The following is a 22,285-nucleotide window of genomic DNA, read 5'->3' on the forward strand; positions in this document are numbered from 1 at the left end:
GCTTGAATCTAAAAGCTCAGCAATAGGCAAAGACAACACTGCTGAGTTGCTCAGTAACTCTAACATTCAATGCAGTTTCTAAACTACAACAGAAACAGAACATAGCTGACAAAATCAATAAGCAAAAAAATATGCTTATTCATTTCAAGACATTGTAAGGAAGAATATTGTGAGATCATTGACTCTACATTAACTTGAGTTTATTCAACTACACTGTTGAACAAACAGGATACTGTCCAACTGATGCCAACATTATCTAGCTATCAATATTTGATGATAATTTATTAATTTGAAAACTGTTTATATTATGCATATAATGTAATATTTTGGGTTTATTATGCTTTCAATCTATCTACATGCAGAATATTATTAATCCACAAAAGTCAGGCAAATACATGATTACATTAAGGAGGTGTTGAAGAGATAATGATAACATGCATCTGCCTTAACTTGAATACATATTTTCTGACCCTTTCCAGCAATGTTACAAACCCAGAAAAAGACAAAGCCACTTTGAAGAACAGTCTACAGATATCCTATTTCAAATCATTAAGATCAGATGCTTTGCATAAATACAGAGAAGCTATGTGCCATCATCTCAAGCTTCCCAAAGGCAACTTGTCACTCCTCGCATGGATTTTAGTACAGTCCAACCAATATTCAAAGATTGCATTAGCTATCATAGTCACATAAGAATCTAATCATGGCCAAGTAAGTAATGGTGATTATTTCAGCAAGTATTAAATATATAATGAGCCTACCCATTTCTTTCCATTCACATATTTGGAAAACAATCTATCATTTTAGAAGTCGGTAGGAAAAATTGATCAAGGAAAAGATCAAAATTCATTTCAACAGAAAAAGATTTACTATCAAGTACATGCTGCAGTTCATAAAGTACTGGAGTTATTAATGAATATTTTACATGGAAATTATTTCCACCTGTTCTAATTGTTTTCAATAGTTTCTTGAAATAATAAAATGATTTTTTAAAAATAAATTATAAAATCTAGTAGTTTTTTTAAAGAACGTAATTTGTGTTAAAGAAGCTGTCTTTAAAATAGTAAAGTAAAATCAGCAAGTATATTTGATACTTTTAATTAAAGCAAATGTTTAGTCAGTATTTAATATTTTTATTAGTTTATCAAAATATAAAATATAGAAGTACAAAGGAAAAAATGAAAATAATGGGAAAATAGGAGATGAAAAGGGTAGGAGAGAAAAGTATATGGGAAAGGGGAAAAGAAAAAGAAAAGGATTGATTTCTGATTCCTTTTGCTGTCTTCGGAGAGGGGCGGCATACAAATCCAAATAATAAATAATAAATAAAATAAATAAATAAATAAATAAAATAAGGTAGTAATATAAAAGCACAAGTTTTTACTTTTATATAATTATATACTAGCCATTTCTATAACAACAAACCTATCTAATCAACAAAACCCAAATCAAAATTTCTTTTTCTACCTCAAACACATAGTTCAAAAGCAGTTTCCAAGAAAAAGCAAAATTGTATTCTCTTCTTTAATCAAAGCAATCAATTTAGCCATCTGTTAGCTCCATCAACTTTTGCAGCTATTCATCCATTGTGGGAATCAAAGTATCCTTTCATTTTTTGTGCATAAAGTATTCTTGCTGCCATAAACATATATAAAATAAAAGTTCCCATTTTTTCCCCAAGTTCTTGTTCCATTAAACCTAAAAGAGTCGCTGGTTTTATCTTTATATTCACTTTAAGAATATTCTGTATTAAGAAATGAACCCTACTCCAATATTTCTTTGCTTTGCCACATGTCCACCATAAAGGATAAAAGTTCCTTGTTTATGTGTGCATTTCCAACATTCATTTGAGATGCCTTTATACATTCTTTGCAATTTGTCCAGTGTTAGATAACCAGAGGTACATCATCTTATAAAGTTTTTTAAAATTATAATTTAATGTGAATTTCAGAAGTTTCGCCCATATATTCTCTCACTGTTCAAGCATTATACTATACCCAAGTTATTTGCCCATTGAATCATGCAATGCTTTACACATTCATTCTCCAAGTTCAATTTCAATAGCAATTTATAAACCTTAGCAATATGTTCATCATTACTACACAATAGGATCTCCAATTCATTTTTCAAAAAAATCAAATCCATAGTTCTTTTTGTAGTTTAAATCTTTCTTGCAATTGTAAATATGTAAACCAACAGCAAACATGTTCTTCTAATTCCAGCTCTGTTTTAGATTTGAAGATAGGGTCACCATACTTGAAAAGTATTATTTGACCATAAGTCCACCAGCCTGGCTTTGCCACCATTTCTTTTCTGAAGCTTCCTGGGGAGACACCCCAAAGGTTGTCTTTATATTTATGCCAAATTCTTAGGATGGCACATCTAACAAAGTTATTATTAAAACCAGTATTTCTTTAATCTCATTTTACCATAAATAACCTTGCCATCGAAAGCTTAATTCATTACCTTCTAGCTCAAGTAACCTCTTATTTTGGACTGTCACCCATTCTTTTAGTCAGATCAAATAACAGGCATCAAAATATAATTTCAAATCTGGTAAACTTCAAACCTCTTCTTTCCTTAGCATCTTAAATTTAATTCTTGGATTTTTCCCTTGCTATATAAACTTAGAGATGTCCATCTGCTATTGTTTAAATGGAATATCATTAGAAGTATTGGTAAAGTCTGAAACAAAAAAAAAGCATCTTTGGTAAAACATTCATCTTAATCACAGAGTTTCTACTCAATAATGACAGTTGTGGTTAGTCCCATAATATTCAAAGCAAACATTTACTTTGAAAGGAGAAAATAATTTAACTGATCATGCTAACCAAAATATAGTAAATTTAGTTTTAGCATGTTTCGTGAATTCAATGACTCTTTATAATCCATGGTTTATGAATAATTTTGGCTGATTCAGTAAATTACTATTAAGCATGTGCGAACTCTCACCTTGGCCACTGCAGATTCATTCAACCAATTCAGTTTATCAGTGCAATTCTTATGAAATGTAATCCTAACTGAAATGCAAACCTTAGTGGCAGATGTTTTATCTGTGTCTTTTAAAACAATAAATCATATCTCTAAACCCAGAAAAGGGTGCTAAAATTGATTAAAACATAAATATCATAATTTTTATTAATAGCACTGACTTATAGACTTATATACCGCTTCGTAATGCTTTTACAGCATTCTCTAAGCGGTTTACAGAATCAGAACCAACAATCTGGGTCCTCATTTTATCCACCTCAGAAGGATGGAAGGCTGAGTCCACCTTGAGCCAGTGCTGAGATTTGAATTGCTGAACTATAGCTAGCAGTTAACTGAAGTAGCCTGCAGTGATGGATGTCAATTCCAAATAATCTATCAACTGGAAACATTTCTGAGTGTCTATCTTTAACTCAAATTTGTATGTAAGTTGAAAAGGGTTACTGTCAAATGTTTGTCTTAGTATATAGTATTCACATTTCTATACATATAAAAATAGATACAGTACTTCGAACTACACATTTTAAACATAACCATACACTCATGAAAATACCATGCAGATTCAGGGATTCATAAAAACATTGTGCAACTTCAGTTGTTCATCGGCTTTAAGACGGAGAATGCCCTCCACCATTTTTAGTAACAGCCAGTCCATACATTGTCTATAAGTCAAATAAAACATTAAAAAATGTAAGGGGAAACATAATTGTTGCTGGATGCTAGAAATGAGAGCAAGCAAGCAAGCTGTTCAAAGGCCGATCACTAACAAGATTCTCTTGTTATATTTTTCAGCAAACACAAACAGGGACTGGAAAATCCATTGCCAAGCAGAAAATCACATGATCATGACAGAGTTACACTGTCACTTCCACTTCAGTCATTAAGTGAGTCTCTGACTTCATTAATCACATGGTCATGTCTTGTGATTTTAATTCTACACTCTCGTTCAATGGCTGAAATGATCATAGCCACCTTACCTATTATATCAAAGCAACTCATATAACAGCTTTTAATTTTAGCTTAGATATAAAATCTTTAGAAGCTGAGAAAAAAATCAACAAAATCTTAAGTATACCATCTTAAGTATAACAAACTGTTCTGCAGAGATCATTACACTGTCCACCATGCTACTTCCTATTTCACAAGGTGTTCATTATGCTACTGAGCAGTGTTCCCTCTAATTTTTTGGGGGGGTGGGCAGAAAAGTATAGTGTCTGAGCGGCAGTCCCTTCGGGACTGGGCGGCACAGAAATAATAAATAAATAAATAAACAAATAAACAAACAAACAAAAAACCCACCCTGTTTTGCCTCAGAGAATTTCAAAATAAAATACTGTACTCTGTGTCTATAACAGTGAGCTCATAATAGGGCAACTCTATCAATATCAAAATGCCACTTAAATAGTTGAGCTACTTTCAAACTAGATTTTGATTTTCTTTCTCTCTTTCTTACTCCCATTCTTTTTCTTTCTCTTTTCCTTCCTCTCTTTTTTCTATCTGTTTCTCTCTCTTCCTCTCTTCCTCTCTCTCTCCTTCCCTCTCACTCTTTCCCTCTCGGCTTCTGGGCAGGTTTGGAAAACTCTGAGTTGATGATGATTTTTAAGTGAGCGATTGCTCACTGCTCAGCTTAGAGGGAACTATGCTACTGAGAAATAAAAAATCATTAGTACTCGATTGCTAATCAAAATTCCTTCAGTGAGGTAATGTCAACATACAAATTATTGGCATTAATGTTTACTAGATACTAGAAAACTTTCAAATCAGTTTATAGAATTACAGTGATCCCCCGCTCGTTGCGAGGGTTCCGTTCCAGGACCCCCCGCAACGAGCGGGTTTTCGCGAAGTAGCGCTGCGGAAGTAAAAACACCATCTGCGCATGTGCAGATGGTGTTTTTACTCCCACAGCGCTAGCGAGGAGCCGAAGATTGGGGGCGGCGCGGCTGTTTGCCGCCGGCATGGAGGGCTTCCTAGCAGCCCCCCAAACCCGGGTTGGGGGTCCGGGGGGCGCTGGCTCTCGGCGCTTTCGAGCTGAGTCCGGGAGCGAATTCGCTCCCGGACTCAGCTCAAAAGCGCCGATAGCAAGCGGCAAGGAACGGCTTGTCTCGGCGCTTTCGAGCTGAGTCCAGGAGCGAATTCGCTCCCGGACTCAGCTCAAAAGCGCCGATAGCAAGCGGCAAGGAACGGCTTGTCTCGGCGCTTTCGAGCTGAGTCCGGGAGCGAATTCGCTCCCGGACTCAGCTCAAAAGCGCCGATAGCAAGCGGCAAGGAACGGCTTGTCTCGGCGCTTTCGAGCTGAGTCCGGGAGCGAATTCGCTTCCGGACTCAGCTCAAAAGCGGCGAGAATGAACGGCGTGGGCGGGCGAAGGGCGGGCGGCAGCGAGGAGTTTGCGTGGGCGGTGGGGAAACTCCTCGCTGACGCCAGCAAGAGGGGGAAGACTCAGGGAAGCCGCCCAGCAGCTGATCTCCCGGTTGCCATCTACGCATGCGTGCCCCGGGCACGCATGCGTAGATGGTATTTTGACTTCCGGGTTGAAAAATAGCGAAGTACCCTGTTCGCAATGGTTGGGGACGCAATAAACGGGGGATCACTGTACGTCAAAAATGTAGTCAAATATGACATTTCAGAAATAACCATTTAAAATTCTACAAACTAGTTTTAATCTAATTCAGAAGCTCTTTAGTAACTAAAATATGAAATGGTTCTTAATGTTAAAGACTTTATCAAAAGATCTGAGAATATCTAATGGAACGTGCATTTTAAAAAATATTTGTGAGGCAAATTTAACATGTATCAGTTAAATTAATGTTGAGTAAAACAGAGATCATAAATTTTAATCTTGCTGAACAAATCAAAGAAATGCCTACAAAAGATAAATCTTTCTTCCTACTTCATTTAAAAAAGGAACTTAAAGCTTGCTTTCAAAAAGACTGACAAAATTCCTATTAAAAAAATTCTGAAGAAACCAAGCCATTAGCCAATAAAAGAAGAGATCATCTTAAGAATCATGTGTGCTTATAAATAATTAGGCCTATAAAGAAAAACTAAATGTATACTTTTTAAAATAATATATGTGCCCCCCATCTATACTTCAGTGGTAGTTATTTATAATATTCTTAAACCAAAACAAAAAGGTCAAACTTTAAATGTATACAGAAATTACGATTTTAGAAACACTACATAAGAAGAAATTATTTTAAAACTATGTACAAAGTACAATGAAAAATATCTCAGTATTTTACCCTAATGAAAAAAAATTAGTTCATTATTAGATGCTGAAAATGAAAATAAGTACAGGTAGTCCTCAACTTACAACAGTTCATTAAGTAACCTTTCCAAGTTACAACAGCACTGAAAAATGTGGCTTACAATCATTTTTCAGAGTTGCGGTATCCCCATGATCATGGGATAAAAATTGAGACGATTGGCAACTAATTCATATTTATGACAATTGTACTCTCCGGGGGTTACTACATCTTTCATGATCTTCCGATAAGCAAAGTCCATGGGGAAGCCAGATTCACTTAACAGCCAAGTTATTAACTTATCAACTGCAAGGATTCATTTAACGACTGTGGCAAGAAAGTGGGGCAAAACTTACTTACAGAAATGTTGGGCTCATTTGTGGTTGTAAGTCGAGTACTTGTATACCATGATTTAATTGCCTACCCTGTCAACGTGAAGAAATTACACTGGGTTGGAAGTACAGTAATCCTTTGCTACTTCACGGTTCATCTTTCACGGATTTGCTATTTCATGGGTTTTCAAAGGGGACTTAAATCCATTAAAACTTTTAAATCCATTAAAAATTCATAAAATTCTTCTACAGTACTACTGTACTCTATTAAAGAAACTGGTAGGATATCACATGTAGTTCCAGCTGAGAAACATTATAGAATGACTGTTTAATGCAAAGGGTGGGTTTTAAAAGTCCAAATACTCGTTAAGTACATTAAAAAATATATTTCCTCTACTTCACGGAAATTCATTTTTCACGGGTGGACTTGGAACATACCCTAAGCGAAAAATGAGGGATCACTGTAATCTAATGCAGATGTGTTCTCCAAATGGATAGAAAGATCCCTACTGAAATCACTGGACATATAACTCAAATCTTTGTTTACCCGAATGCTAACATTCAGGCACAGGCGCACTACTGAGATAAGAGGCCTCCCATCAAATCTGCCCTCTTCCCAAATCTCTCTTGGAATTTTCAACTACGGTATCCTTCCAGGACATGATGGGAATTAAATATATGTCAGACTATAATGGAGTAACTGTGCTAATTTCTGCAGGAGAATGCTGGGAAAATCCAGATAAAACAGAGAGATTACTGCTGATCAGAGATTTCAGGCTTGTTACTTTCTTTGGGGAAAAAAGATTTGTCAATTAGCGTATCTTTTACCAACTTTAGCTGATTCACTGATAGAACTTTTGAAAGAAAATGGTGTTGATTATTCATGTGCTAGTTACTTCTACGTTGGAACAATGTCTTGTATCTGGGTCATTTTTTAGCTACAGATTTAATTATTAGAAAATACTAGTGCCAGATTGCTGACTTGGTATATCTTGGTATATATACAGTACCTTGGTATATATACAGTACCTCACATGCACTGTTTTCCTATTTGTTCCCTGAGTCAAACTAATATGCCAATAAAAGTCTCCTGAACATGAGCTCAACTCTGAGTTAACTACATAGACCCATACTTTCTAGGTTTGGCATTTTAAGAAATAAACAATTTATTCTCTGGTATATTTCCTTTCTTCACTGAGATATAATCCTCAACCAAGTAAAAGAAAAGAATTGCAAAATGGAAGCATTTGGGAACACAAGTGTCCTTTAAATCTAGGTGCTTTTTTCACAATGGAATTAATATAAATATATCTTCAAAGTTATCTATAAATTTGTCTATGTAGCTGTTCTTAAATATTAACACAAGGATATAAAACTCTTATATACTTATTTATTTCTGTCCCTTATGTTTTTCAAGTACAGTACTACCCCAGCACAACCCAACTATTTTTCCTAAATTGATTTCTGCTACTACTTATAGTTTCCCCAACACTGTTTAAATTTTCTCCTTTCAAATTCTTCCTCTGTAAAACCAATCTTCTATGAAAACTTTGGTATAATATTTACTCCCTATATTTCACTTTGTCTCTGGAAAAAAATCATAAATCATGTAAATTCTTCACTTTCTCTCCATTCTGTGATGCATTGCAAGCTCTTGATTTAATACACTATGAGACAACAATAGTTTAAATTGATTCTAAGGATAGAATCAAGATCATGTGAAGTGTTAATACCACTTTATAATGTCTTGGTAATGCCACACTTAGAATACTGCATTCAGTTTTGGTCACCATGATGTAAAAAGGATGCTGAGACTCTAGAAAGAGTACAGAGAAGAGCAACAAAGATGATTAGGGAACTGGAGGCTAAAACATATGAAGAACGGTTGCAGGATATGGGCAAGTCTAGTTTAATGAAAAGAAGGACTAGGGGAAATATGAGAGCATATTCCATGGGTTGCCACATGGGTTGCCACAATGTCTCATGGGTTGCCACAAAGAAGAGGGAGTTAAACCTTTCTCCAAAGCACCTGAGGGTAAAACAAGAAGCAATGGGTGAAAACTAAACAAGGAGAGAAGAAACTTAAAACTAAGGAGAAATTTCCTGACAGATAGAACAATTAATATGTGGAACAGCTTGCCTCCAGAAGTTGTGAATACAGTACTACAATACTGGAAGTTGGATAACCATTTGTCTGAAGTGGTGTAGGGTTTCCTGCCTAAGCAGTGGATTGGACTAGAAGACCTCCAAGGTCCCTTCCAACTCTGTTATAACATATGTAACATATACAATAAGTATATTAGTAAAATACATTTCCCAATATTTGAAATGGCATTGCTATATTCACAAAAACAAGCCACTTTTTCAATTGTTTATTATAAGTTCCCCCATGTTTCTCCAGCACTTCGCAGACTGCATTGGTTGCCGATTGGTTTCCGGATGCAATTCAAAGTGTTGGTAATCACCACATGGCATTGGGCCAGATTACTTACGGGACTGCCTGCTGCCGCATGAGTCCCAGAGCCCCCACAGAGAAAGCTCTTCCCTGAGGCTCCGCTAAGCGACATTGTCTAGTTGACAGGACATGGAGAAGGCCGAGTCTGTGGGATCTAACTGGTTGGTTAGGTCCCACAGAGTCGGCTTTCTCTAGCTCCTGTCAACTAGACCAGTGTTTCCCAACCTTTTTTGAGCCACGGCACATTATTCACACTTACAAAATCCTGGGGAACACTGAAGGGGGGGGCGAGCGGGGGGAGGGGCTAAAAATGTTTGGACAAAAACCCCCTCTCTTCCTCCCTTTCGCCCTATTTCTCCCCTATCTCTTTCTTTCCCTCTCTCTCCATCCCTCTTTCTTCCTTCCTCTCTTTTTTGCTTTCTCTCGCCCTCCTTCCCTCCTTCTTTCTCGCTTTCTCTCTCTTGCATTCTTTCTCTCTCTCTCTCTCTTTCTGTCTCTCTTGCTATCTCTTTTATTCTTTCTTTCTCTCTCCCTTGCTTTTTCACTCTCTTTCTCTCTCGCTTTCCTTCTCTCTTCCTCTTTCTCTCTTGCTTTCTCTCTAACCCTCCTTTTTCTCTCTCTCTCTCTTTCTCTCTCGTGCACCATGCCGGCAACATAGAGAGAAAGAGAAAGCGGAGAGAGAGTGGAGGGCGGCTTGCCGGTCCGCAGCCCCCTGGATCAGCGGCCCCACATGGCCCCAGCGCAAACTCCGCCGTTGCCTTCGCCTCCGCCTAAGAGGCAGCAGCCACATCCAACCCTTTGCCCTCCCAGGTGTCTATGGCGCTCAGCGCCCGGCCACGCACCGCCTCTGCCTCCCGGTACCCCGCCCGACTTCTACCTGCAGGAACGGGTGGTGGGGCGCCACGAAGGGCGGCACTTGGAGGCCACCACGGCACCGTTGTCATCATGGTGCAAAGCCATGCAGTCCCGGATCGCTCACTTCTCCGGCCAGCAAGCCGGCTGCTTGGGAAAATGGCGCGCTTTTTAAATGCACGCTTTCCCAGGCAGCCGACTTTGCTGGCCGGAGAAGGGAGCGATTCAGGACTGCTTGGCTTTGCGCCACTTCAAAAATTTCTGCGGGGGGGGGGGGGTTCCTAATGACTGTGCGGGCGCACGCCCACACAGCTTAGAAACAACAGTGGCCGGCGCCCTCCCACCAAGCCCTAAAAGTTCACTTCCCGTCACCACCAGGGAAGCTCCAGCCAGGCCGGGCTCGCGGCACACCTGACCATGTCCCGCGGCACACTAGTGTGCCGCGGCACACTGGTTGGGAAACACTGAACTAGACAATGTCGCTTGGCAGAGCCTTGGGGAAGAGCCTTCTCTGTGAGGGCTCTGGCCCTCTGGAAGCAACTCCCTCCAGAGATCTGTACAGTCTCCATCCTTCTCGCCTTTCGAAAGCATCTGAAAATTCTTCTATGCCGGCAGGGTTGGGGCTATTAGACTCTAGCCCCCTTGCTGACGAATGCTATGTGTGTTTGCTGTCTAAGTGGGAATGCTTGGTTTTTTAATGTACGTAATTGGGGATTTTAGATTTTTAAAAATTAGATTAGTTAATTAAAATTAACAGGATTTAGGACATTGTACTATAGTTTTTTCTTTTATATGCTGTAAGCCACCCCAAGTTCTCGGAGAGGGGCAGCATATAAATACAATAAATAAATTCAATAAATAAGTAAGTAAGTAAGTAAGTAAGTAAGTAAATCAATCAATCAATCAATCAATCAATCAGTCAGTCACAAGTGCCTGGGTTCAGAAAATATACTAAAGCATGGTTTAACAAATCACAATACTAGGTACAAACTTCTAAACCAAATCACATTATGGTTTACTATATTCTGCACAATAGTCACAGTACTTATTAGGACCAGATCATAACAGAAGTATGCCCTGTTATGCACAATTCCTAATGGGCTTAAGCTGTATTCTTTTAATGTAGAATAATTTAAAGTTAGCCAAGCAGAATAGATTTATTGCTTCAAGACATTGTACTTAAAAGGTTAATGACATTAAAAGCTTGCTTACTAGAAGGAACAAGGAACAAGTGTCTTTCAATGATTATTAAATCAGAGAATTAAAAATGGAATTTAGTAACTCAAGATAATAAGCCTTTGAGTACTGTAAAAAGACACATGTCCACCATGCTGTTTATGAATTCCCCAAGGTCAAAACAAATTGCTGAATTAGACAGACATTGACAGGTCATATAAGGATGAATTCAGGATGTATAACAAATACTGAAGCAGGATATAATGCAAACAATAACTGGAACAATATACCAAAAAAAGGTATCACGCTTCAGCTTTATTTACATACCAGTATCTCTCCACCCCACAGTAATCTCTGTAAGTACTGTTATTTTTAATTTGCTTATCTCGGGAGTCTGTATTGTACAGTAATGTTTTGAAAACTTTGAGCTAAACACCAGAGATAAAATGTAGAATTCAGATAGGCAAATGCTATTCCTAGCTCTAACTTCTATCACTAAAGATTCAAATGTTTAGGGAGATACAAAATTGTTCACAGTGAAAACAACTGTCAACACAGAACATAGTAAAACCTAAACAAGGAGTTCATCAGATCTTAGCTCAGTAATAGAACTATTAACAAAATGGGGTTGTCAATAAAGGTGAGACATATTTATCAGTTTTCCTGAGAAAAAAATAAAGCTAGTTGCAGCATAATGGCTGCATCTCCATAAACTTCAGCAAGGATCCCAGCAGCCAGTATATAAAACATGTTATACTAGCCAGTGCAATACTATTTACTGTTTCAGCAATACACTGTCTCCATAAAAAAAATATCAAGGCCTACTCTAATATACAATTCAAATGTCTCGCTGCTTATAAATAATGAACAATGTGGCCCTGACAGCCTGTAGCCTCCAAGATCATCAACTGTTGGTTCTCTGGCTCCAATTCTCCATGTTAAATGTCAAACAACAAGACAATCAACTTTTAAAGAGATATTATTACTTGCTTGCTAATGACACCTGTCCAACACATAAGGACCAGACATCTGTACTGATTCTCTACTATTGTTAAATATAGTCAAAGTGGCAGCAAAGCTATATTGGCATCATACATTCAATATTGTTTCTCTTATGAATTCAAACTAATTTATATAGAACATCTAACAAAATAACAATACTTTGTAAAATTGTTCAGAATAACATTTTCTTAATCACGAAAATCTATTGAAGAATACACCAACTTTCAGACTGCAGTTTCTTGAACACTGACTTGGCACCGCTCAGTTAATAAGCTATAAAACTAAAGCCATTTACAAATTACAAAAATAATTTCAAATAGTTTTTCCATTTTACTGTATGCCTACAATCTCTCAGAGAACTATCAAGCTTTTTAAAAGAAGAAAAATCACTATTACTGCTATTTATAAGGAAAGCACTCAGAATTGGTATCAACAGGATATATACAAACCTCACAAGTACTTGGCATCCCTCCTTTATAATTTTAACCAGCATAGCTATAATAGTGTATTCTGCCAGTATGCATAAATATCCATACAACTTGATTGCAGCTCTTAAAAACAATTTAAAAACCATTCATTCCTTTAAAAGACAACAGTAGTCTTCAGCTTTACTGAAACAAACAGAGAATTTAACCAATCCAGCATAACTTTCAGCAATAACTAGCCAAAAGGTTCCATGAAAATTAAGAGGAGAGCTCCTCTGTTATCATTTGGCTCAAATCTTATTCAATGGCATTCTGACTACAAACTTGAAAGATCCATTAACCTATAATGGCTAATAATTATGAGAGCATTTTCTTTCATGAATTCCCTTATTAAGCTATTTAAATTTTAAAGGATAACTATATTCTGATAGTTATCAAATGATGGAATTCCAATTATAAAAGTTAATACATAGTTAATAGATAGTTAATTTCTTCAATTACCTTTAAACATAAAAGTGTTGATTGTCATAGTTCTTCATTAAAGAGTAGTCCAAATACTTGTCATGTATTTCCATAACAATATTTCAGACCCACTGATAATGAAAGCTGTAGTTTGCTTTCCCTTTAACTAAACTTGCACAAATCTGGACAAAAGCTGTTTAAACAAGTAACTTCTGATTATTGACATCTTCAAAATATGAGAAGAAAGAATGATCCCTTAGTCCTGCATGTCATTTTTTTCCTTCTTCTTAAGGATATTCTTTTCCAAATTCTCCTTATTCCACGAATAAAAAGGTGAAGAAAGCTGAATTATCACTTTTGTAAGCAAAGCAAGAGATCCTACTACATTCTGTCAAGAAAAAGATTTTCTCAAGGAACCATTCTTTGTATTATACCAGCAAATACCAGAAGAAAAGTACCACACAATATAAGGATGGGCTGATGAAAGAAGTACCTAAACAGTGATAATTTTACACATTATTGGACAAAAGACTATCTATAAAATTTTAAGTTTGCAGGAAATTATTTTAAAACTCAGCCAATAGCACATACCCCACACATCCATCCATCCATAGCTAAACATGCTATTTGATCTGTCTCTTGTGTATTTTTTCTCCATTTGAAATGATCTTTCACTTTTCTCTGGTGCCATTACTATACTCTTCTGGAATTCAAGAAAGGGTGCATTCTTTGAAATATGTGAACTTTATCCAAGTTCAATATCAACTTCCTCTTCCAATCTCACATTTTCCTGTGCAGGCACCTAAACCTCAGTCCCAACTATCTACAAATACACTTTTAAGTACACAAAGTACATTCAACCACTTTTCGGGCCTGCGATCTCCAACCGTTAAACCTCCTTCTTTCCTTCCCCGAGATGCATTTTACAGCGGCCTTGCCGCAAGTCGTTCTTTAGGCTCTCCTCCTTCGCCCGATCGCGGCTTTTAAACCGGCTACTGTGGATTCCCGGCGACCCATTCCTCTCCGGCAACTGCAACGTCAGCCCTCACCGGCACCTTTCTGTCCTTCACACAGACCCCCTTCGTTTGCCCAGGGAAACTTTTTTTTTCGCCCTCTCCGTGCGCCCTTACACCCAAAGCGGATCATCGATCCATCCCTTCCGATTTCAATTCCGCAACTCTTTTTTTTTTTTTTGGACGCCCGTTAAACCCTCCAAGTGGAGGCACGTCATGCCCATGTGCCGCAGAACAAACCCTGAACTCCGTCCCGAAAGTCCATCCTTACTCATTCCTACGACCTCGCCTCCCCTCCACCCGCCGCTCCTCCGGCTCTCGATCCGATTCCCGAGCCTCTTCCCTCTTCTTTCAAGGACGCCCCCCCTCCCTCAACGCCCGGGTGATCGTCCCGGAAACCGGGGAAACTTTCGCCCAATAACTATCCCCCCCCCCAGGGTGGGGCCGGGGCCAGGCCCGGCCCCGAGGCTCCTAGAACCGCCTTGGCTCGGTTTTTTTTTTTAGGCCGCACCTCAGGCCACCCGCGGATCGGGTCGAAAGCGGGAGCCGTAACGGCCGTAGGCCCCATGACAATGCAAAGCGGGGCCGGCCCGCCCTTCTTTGCCGCCCCGGCTCGGCTCCTCGGACGGGCACGATCGCCGGCTTCTTCCCAGCCCGACTTCACTACTCCCATCACCACTCCTAGTGCAGCGTCGGCGGCGCCATGATGAGCCACCTCTGCCGCCTCGCTTCTCTTTTCCTTCCCTCCCTCCCTCCCCCCAACCCCGCTTCCCGGCTCGTATTGCCAGCCAGGGCCGGCCTGGTTCCCGGCTTCGCACTCACCTTCATGTCGGGACATCCTAGTTCAGAGGAGAAGACGGCGGCAGCGGCCTGTCCCGGCCCAGCCCAGGCCCGTCCCGGGCTCCAGTTCCCCCCTCCCACCCACCCCCCCGGCTCTCGGCTGCTCGGCTGCCCGCTCTGCAGCTTCGTCCCGGCCCGTCTTGGCCTAGCCTGGGCTTCCCTCCCGCCCCCCCCGTTCCCTAAGTGGCCCCCTCTCGGGTGGTGTGCACGGCTCGGGAGGGCTCGCCGGGGCTGGGGGAACGAGCGAGGGAGCGAGCGCGCGCGCCTGTGTGTGTGTGTGTGTGTGTGTCTGTGTGTGTGGAGGGAGGGAGGGAGGAGACTCGGTTCCGGTGGCGGAGGAGGAGGAGACGAAGGTTGGCGATGGTGGCTGTAGCAGAGCAGAAAAAAAAGGCCTTTCCGGGTAAAGAGAAGCGGCGGCGGCAGTTTCCCTCCCTCCCCCTCCCTTCCCCTAGCAGCAGCAATGAGGCGCGCGCGGGCGAGTGACTCGGTGACTTCGTAAGCTCGCTCAGCCCCCAGGCCAGCTTGTAGCGCCGCCTCCCCCCGCCCCGCCCTCCCCCGCTCCCCCAACACCCGCGCGACCACGACGGCGGGCGGCTCTCGACGGCCTATTTCGGCCTAGTCCCCTCCCCGCGCCATCCGCGCGCGCGCGCGCACCCGCTCGCTCTCTCTCGTTCTCTCTCAGACATATACACATACACATAGAGACAGGGCGGGCGGGCGGAAAGAGAGAGAGAAGGACTGAGAGAGTCTTTGGACGGTAACAGCGCCGCCGCGACCTTCTCCTCCAGCCTCCACTGCTTTCTCTTCCCGCAGGAGAGGAAGTGGAAATCACCCCGCAGAAGCCAGGGAGCGGTGAAGGAAGAGGCGGCGGCGGCTGAGCAGCCCAAGGGACAGCAATAGAATTTATATACCGTTTCGTAGTGTTTTTACAGCCTTCTCGAAGCGGTTTACAGCGTCAGCCTATTGCCCCCACCAATCTGGGTCCTCGTTTTACCCACCTCGGAAGGATGGAGGGCTTGAGTCAACCGTGAGCCGGCGGAGAGAGTTGAACTGCTGAAACTACAGCTGGCGGTTAACTGAGGTAGCCTGCGGCGCTGCCTGGTCTTAAGACGGAGCTCTTCCCGCTCGTCCCGAAGCCGAGCTAGGATCGTGGGGACGCGTTCGCCATTGGTGACAAATCGCCATCAGATTTGTCCCTTTTTTTTTTCCTTTCAGGAGGCAACTGGACTTTCTTGTTGACTGGGATGGTGAGGGAATGGAAGGATTTAATATTCCTTGCCAGACGCGGCTGGTCGCTTGCATCCTTTTTAGAGAGCCGTTGAGGAACTTGGAGGTTTTCTCTTGTGTCCTCCGGGTTACTGAGTGATGCAAATGGTTCCTGCAGTCTGCAATTTTATTTATTTTCTTTCATTTGTTTATTTATTTATTATTTTATTTGACTTCTATGCCGCCTAATCCCGAAGGACTAAGGGTGGCTTTTCTCAACATCACTTCATACTCCCACACATTAGAAGGGTGTTCATCCCAAAGTGAAAGATATAAATTTTTGCTATCCAGGTTGATGCTATACAGCAGTGTTTCCCAACCTTGGCAACTTGAAGGTATCTGGACTTCAACTCCCACAGTTCCCCAGCCAGCGAATGCTGGCTGGGGGATTCTGGGAGTTGAAGTCCAGATATCTTCAAGTTGTCACGGTTGGGAAACATTGCTATACAGTAAAAGAGGATAGGTGCCTCTGTAGGATTAAGGGATGGTCTGAACTCTGAGAAAGCACTCACTCTATTTTTTTCTTTTTCTCTCTCTCCTCCTCCCGCTTTCCCTTTGAAACACTTAAAAAACTTTAAAGAGGTTGAAGTTAAATTGGGCATACAGGACTACAAGTGGTGGAGCTTCACTTCCCAAAGAAGAATCATCCTCAGTCCGGTTTCAGTATTTCCTATTGTACAAACATTGCAGGTGGTTTACCTGCATCTTTAATTTCCTGGCTTTCTTGGGTCTAAGGTATGCTGAAAATAGTATCCTCCCCCCATTACATACCCAATTCTCCCAATAATCCTAAAATCAACTTTTCTTAACTGATTAATTAACTGTACACTGAACTTCCACATGGGATTATCTGTCTATAAAGATGCCTTCCCACTTTCAACAGTCAGACATTCACAATAAGATTTCTAAACTACATTCTGAAGAGTCCATACAGTGTATATGGAGGGGAATTCAGAATCTAAATCTGCACCTTCAAGATCTATTAAGTCTATGAACGTGAACATTTTAGTGAAGGAACACAGGAAAGCTGATAATAGAACTTTTTGAGAAGTACCTCTTGTTTTTCAAAAGTTCATCCATAAAAACTAACTAAAGACAAAGGTCACAATGATTTTTTTTATACTTGTCCCATTTATGACTGTATGACTGTAACTTGTTGCTTGCATCCTTATGATTAATATTGTTTCCTGATTGCTTATTTGTACCCTATGACAATCATTCAATGTTGTACCTCATGATTCTTGACAAATGTATATTTTCTTTTATGTACACTTAAATCATATGCACCAAAGACATATTCCTTGTGTGTCCAGTCACACTTGGCCAATAAATAATTCTATTCTTAATTAATGGCTACTGCCTGATTTCTCCTACTATAAAGTAAAAACAAAATTGGAAATCACTAAATCAGTAATTGCTGTTTTTTTCTACACTACTATTCCTTTTATTTAATGTACAATAGAATTTCACTCCTTTCCTTGGATAGCTATGGCACAAAATGGTCTTCTTTCCTTCCTAAGACTATTTTTTTTAAATTGGGTGAGAGAATGATGGAGCTTTAAATGTAGAAGATGACCAGGCTAACCCTGAGAGAAGGGTGAAGTACATCATCAGTTTAGAATCTAAATCAATCCCTTCTTGAATTCTGTTGAAGTGTTTCATTTGAACTCCTGATTTCAATTAAGACAGCTACAATTGTTTTTTGTTAGAGGGCGTATTGGGAATTTTGAAAAGGTTATTGTGAGTGCTGTTACAAAATGACTGGACTGTGGGAGAGCCGATACATGGTTATCATAACAATTTTTTAAAATCCCCCCCCCCCCCCAGCAAAATAACATGCATAAAAGATAAGTAAGTCTTCAAATCCCAAATAAAATATCCATAATATGTCAGAGGTTTATAAGGCAAATCCTGAATTCGCAATTTTTAAGTGCAATAAAATTCCAATCTATTTCATCTAGTTATGTGACCTTGAATTATGAAAAACTAAGTGGGGAGAGACTTCTTTAGTTATCGGACAGGAGACTACCCAAACCCTCTCTAGATTTTTTTTTTTACCCCAACATACATCACTGTTTCATTAATATAGTTTATGCTATTCCTTAAGAAATACTCTTCCCATGTTGTCATGCATATTCAAAGTAGACATTCCTTACAAATACCAGTACTTTTTGTTTCGTTTTTACTTTCCTCCTATTTCCCTTTGACCGCTATCCCTAAATTGTCTTTCTATGGCTGAGCCACCTACAGCTTGCATCCTCTACCTTTTTTTAACGCCTTCCAAATCTCCTCTCCATGATTGCCAAAACTTAGCAGTATGATTTCTCACAATTTTGGTTAAGAACAAATAAAAATTATAGTGTGCATCCTAAAACAGGCTTACTTTACAATAAAAGTATTTTGAAATCTGGAAAATCCCAGTTCCACCTATGTGTGGCTTCCCCTATGTTTCATCATCTTTATTTATTGAGTTTGTATCTTGCCTTTATTATTTTTACGAACAGGTCAAGGTGGCAAACATACCCATATATCTTCTTTCTCCTATTTCCCCAGAACAACCCTGTGAAGTGGGTTTCATCCAATGTGTTTCATAGCCCAGCCAAAAATGTTACTCACCCACAATGTGAATGAAGATTAAGGATACTAACGAGATGGCAATTTGAAATTTTTCTCAACTAATTGCTTAGATAAGGTAACTTGTCAAAATAAAATTATGGAGGCAGGTTCATTTCTATTGGTCACTGCCTCTTACCTCCATTACTGATATCCTCTACTGGATTTTTTTTTTAAATTACCCAGGAGAATGAAGAATGGAACCCTACTTTTTTGTATTCAATTATACACATTTGTGGAATAATCTGTAAATTAGGTAATTGTTACTTATTTTTACTTGAAGTTGTAAATTTCTCCTAATCTTGGTAATACCGTATTTCCCCCAAAATAAGACCCTGTCTTATAGGTTTTTTTAACCCTGAAATAAGTGCTTGGTTTTATTTTGGGGGAGGTCTTATTTTGGGGTGCGTGGACCAGGATCAGGCTCCTCTTATTGTCTTACCTGATCTCCAGCTATTTCCGTAACCCTAACCAGAATAAATGGCGGGGACTGGCTATGAGTGCCGGTAAATATTTTCAGGGAGGGCTTATTTTGGGGGGAGGGTTTAATTTTCAGAAGAGAGCTTATTTTCAGGGGATATCTTATTTGGGAGGAATCACAGTGTATAATTTCTTTTTTAAGTTGAATATCAAATAAGAGGAAACACATTTCCCTTAATATTAAAATCACTCAAATGGGGAAAAATAAGTCTCCTTTTATAGTGATCTGCCTTTTCCAACATCCTTGCAGGGAAGAAGAAATAGAAGAGTGCCAAAAATTAGGAAAAAAAATTAAAAAGGAAGAGAGAAAATCTCTAGCCGTATCCTATAAAGACGCTGGGTTTATCTGGCCTTTCAAGGACCAATATATTATATTTTACAAGTAATTCAACTTCTACATTTGTTTATTCTTTAAGTACATTTACTGAGGATAAACCCCACTGATTTTTATTGTATTTAAAGGCACATGTTTTGGATTGCAACTTTAATAAAGTTTTATGTAGTTGCTGTGAAATTCTTTAGACCTAAATGACACAATTAAGTTTGTTAACATAATAAGTGTTCTATGTGTACACTATCATAATGTTCTTCTTGTTATCACCATCTGTACTATGCATTTCATACACCTATTATATTTTAAATCAATTGTGTACATTTCTTTAGTCAGTTTTCCTTTTTTCTTCCTCTTCTATGCTGAATTTTCCAAACTACTCCTTTTCCCCCAATCTTTTCTGACGGCAGTTTTGGTTCAGTCTCAAATTCTAACAGTGATGGCACTCCTTATTACTAGTAATCATGTTTTGTACAAAGATTAAATACATTGTCACAATTTTTATTCAGTGGACATTTGTAGCTGAGAATTATTTGAAGGATTTTTATTTTGAAAGAATTTTTGAATAAAACAGAAAATATTATTAAAAATATGTTTAAAGTATATTAAGAATAACCTTCCATATTTTTCGGAGTATAAGATGCATCTTTTTCCTCTCTAAAAGAAAATTTGGGTGCGTCTTATACTTTGGAGCTTTTTTGGAGCTTTTTCCCAGCCTTAGCTAGGTGCTAATGATTTTCCCGGCTTCCTACTCCTCCCGAAGAACTTTTTCTACAGCCCCAAGTCTTTACAGGCTTCTTTTCATTCCTACTCTCTCTGAAAAAGGCTTTTTCAAACCTAACAAGGGAATAAAATAATGTGCTGAAGCTGGAAAGACTAAGGACGCTACCCAAATGAATACCTAGTAGGTAGATTTTTCCCCCTATTGTCCTTCCCCAATACTAAGATGTGTCTTATACTCCAAAAAATACAATAATATCCCAAATATTAAAAACATATATTTTCCTAAGTCTCAATTAATTACAATAAAGAACTAGCCGATGAAGTAAGCTGGTTTGCTCAAATGTAAACATGTTTTGGGGGAATATTAAATTTGTTAATTCAGTACTGTCCAGTTTTTAAAAGAAAAATGTACTATAATGGGGATATATCTTACTAGATTGGAAAGTAGGGAGATTTATGAAATGGTAATTGTAGATTTTTATCTTCAAAGTGTTGTGGGATTAAAATGGTATACAGTATAGGAAAAAACATGCTCATTTGGGTTTCATGACATCAAAACACAGTTTTTGCCCCAAATAATTGTCCTGTATACAGTTTGGAGGGCTAATGATCAATTGTTGGCTTAACTTCTTATCTGGTGCACATCCAAATTGATGTTTGTCCATCGTGTTTGAAGAGGACCTTGTCATCAGGATGTCAAGAATTGTGTGTGAATTGGAAAAGGTGTGTATAGTCAGCCTCACTCGTTCTTCCCAGATTCCGTCTTGTTCTAATAGCAGGACAAGAGTTGAGACAGGTGGAGGTGTACTGGGCTCAGTGGTTGACCAGGGTGTCTTTCGTGCTGTGCTCTTAGTATACCACATTACTTGCAAAGACCACCTTTATGACTGTTGTCCAATTCTAGTAGATTTCATCCACTCAGTCCACTGGAATCTGTCATCGCATGCTCTGGATACACAAGTCCCTATCTCACCAAAGCTTGATGACCCAACAGCTACTCTCAATCTGGTTTGGCCAGCCTGTTGAGGCTGTTGCCCGGAATGTGGCCGCTGCGCATGCTACAGATACTAGGAGCCACAGGTGAGAGCTGAGTGATAAGTGGGGACCAAAGATGAACAAGCTGCCCTAAAATAAGCTGCTGTAAAAGGACACGACATGCCCCTACTCCTCCCTGAACACCCCATACATCCAAATTACAAAAGAGACAGTAATATGCCTTTTTTGATTTATAACACTTAAGTGAAGGCTCAACTTTGTAATACTTTCAGTAACCTCATGCACTGTTTCACTAATCCCATATTGCTTTTGGGGAACAACCTGAAAAATACTCCTTTGCCTACAGTTTTGCCTTCAATTCCCAAAAACCAAACTTCCAGATGTGTATTGAACAATATACAGACTAAATGTGCTACAGGACTACAGGGTGACAATTGTAGGCATTTCTCACATCTTTAGAAATGGCAAAAATGTAAGTTTCCCCAATAGAATTCACCATCCTCTTTATCCCACCATTCTCAAGTGGATGGACTGTTTGAGAAATGATTTTTTTTTGCCAGTCCTGAAGATCTGACAAATGGCTGAACCTGTTACATTCTAGCTTGAGACAAATCCAATAAATAATAATAATAATAATAATAATAATAACAACAACAACAATAATAACAACAATAATAATGATAATAACTCATTTGTATTGTGCATTTCCTCTACAAAATCTGGGAAGAAAATCATGTAGGTCCCAAGTGTCAGATTCACCATCACTTGATGCTGTTTTTTTTGTTCTTGTGTTCATTTTCCTATTAAAAACACTTCCTTCCTGGACCTTATTTAACCCTTTGACATATTTAAATGTTTCGATCATGTCCCCCCTTTTCCTTCTGTCCTCCAGACTATACAGATTGAGTTCATTAAGTCTTTCCTGATACGTTTTATGCTTAAGACCTTCCACCATTCTTGTAGCCCGTCTTTGGACCCGTTCAGTTTAGCTAGTCACACTGGTGTGCGCACAAGAGGCAGTGAGTGTACAGGGGCCGACAATGCCTAGCAGTACCTGCAGCCCACCAGTTCCTTGGTTGGAGCACTGT

The 22,285-nt window shown here is 39.4% G+C and overlaps 1 protein-coding gene across 5 annotated transcripts in view; it reads right to left on the reverse strand.

Annotated features, from left to right (window-relative positions):
- Positions 1-15,275, reverse strand: part of KCMF1 (potassium channel modulatory factor 1) — a 58,564-nt gene extending 43,289 nt beyond the window's left edge. Inside the window, exon 1 of one of the 5 annotated variants that reach the window (XM_070742329.1) lies at positions 14,771-15,275. In XM_070742329.1, the coding sequence (XP_070598430.1) occupies positions 14,771-14,786 (16 nt within the window). In that variant the 5' untranslated portion in view covers positions 14,787-15,275. Of the gene's footprint in view, positions 1-12,974; positions 13,244-13,526; positions 13,642-14,219; positions 14,329-14,459; positions 14,708-14,770 lie in introns of those variants that run through there. The other 4 variants (XM_070742331.1, XM_070742330.1, XM_070742327.1 and 1 more) reach the window with 4 other exon arrangements.
- Positions 15,276-22,285: the final 7,010 nt, after the last annotated feature.

This window comes from Erythrolamprus reginae, chromosome 2 (assembly GCF_031021105.1).
Source record: "Erythrolamprus reginae isolate rEryReg1 chromosome 2, rEryReg1.hap1, whole genome shotgun sequence".
Taxonomy (NCBI): domain Eukaryota; kingdom Metazoa; phylum Chordata; class Lepidosauria; order Squamata; family Dipsadidae; genus Erythrolamprus; species Erythrolamprus reginae.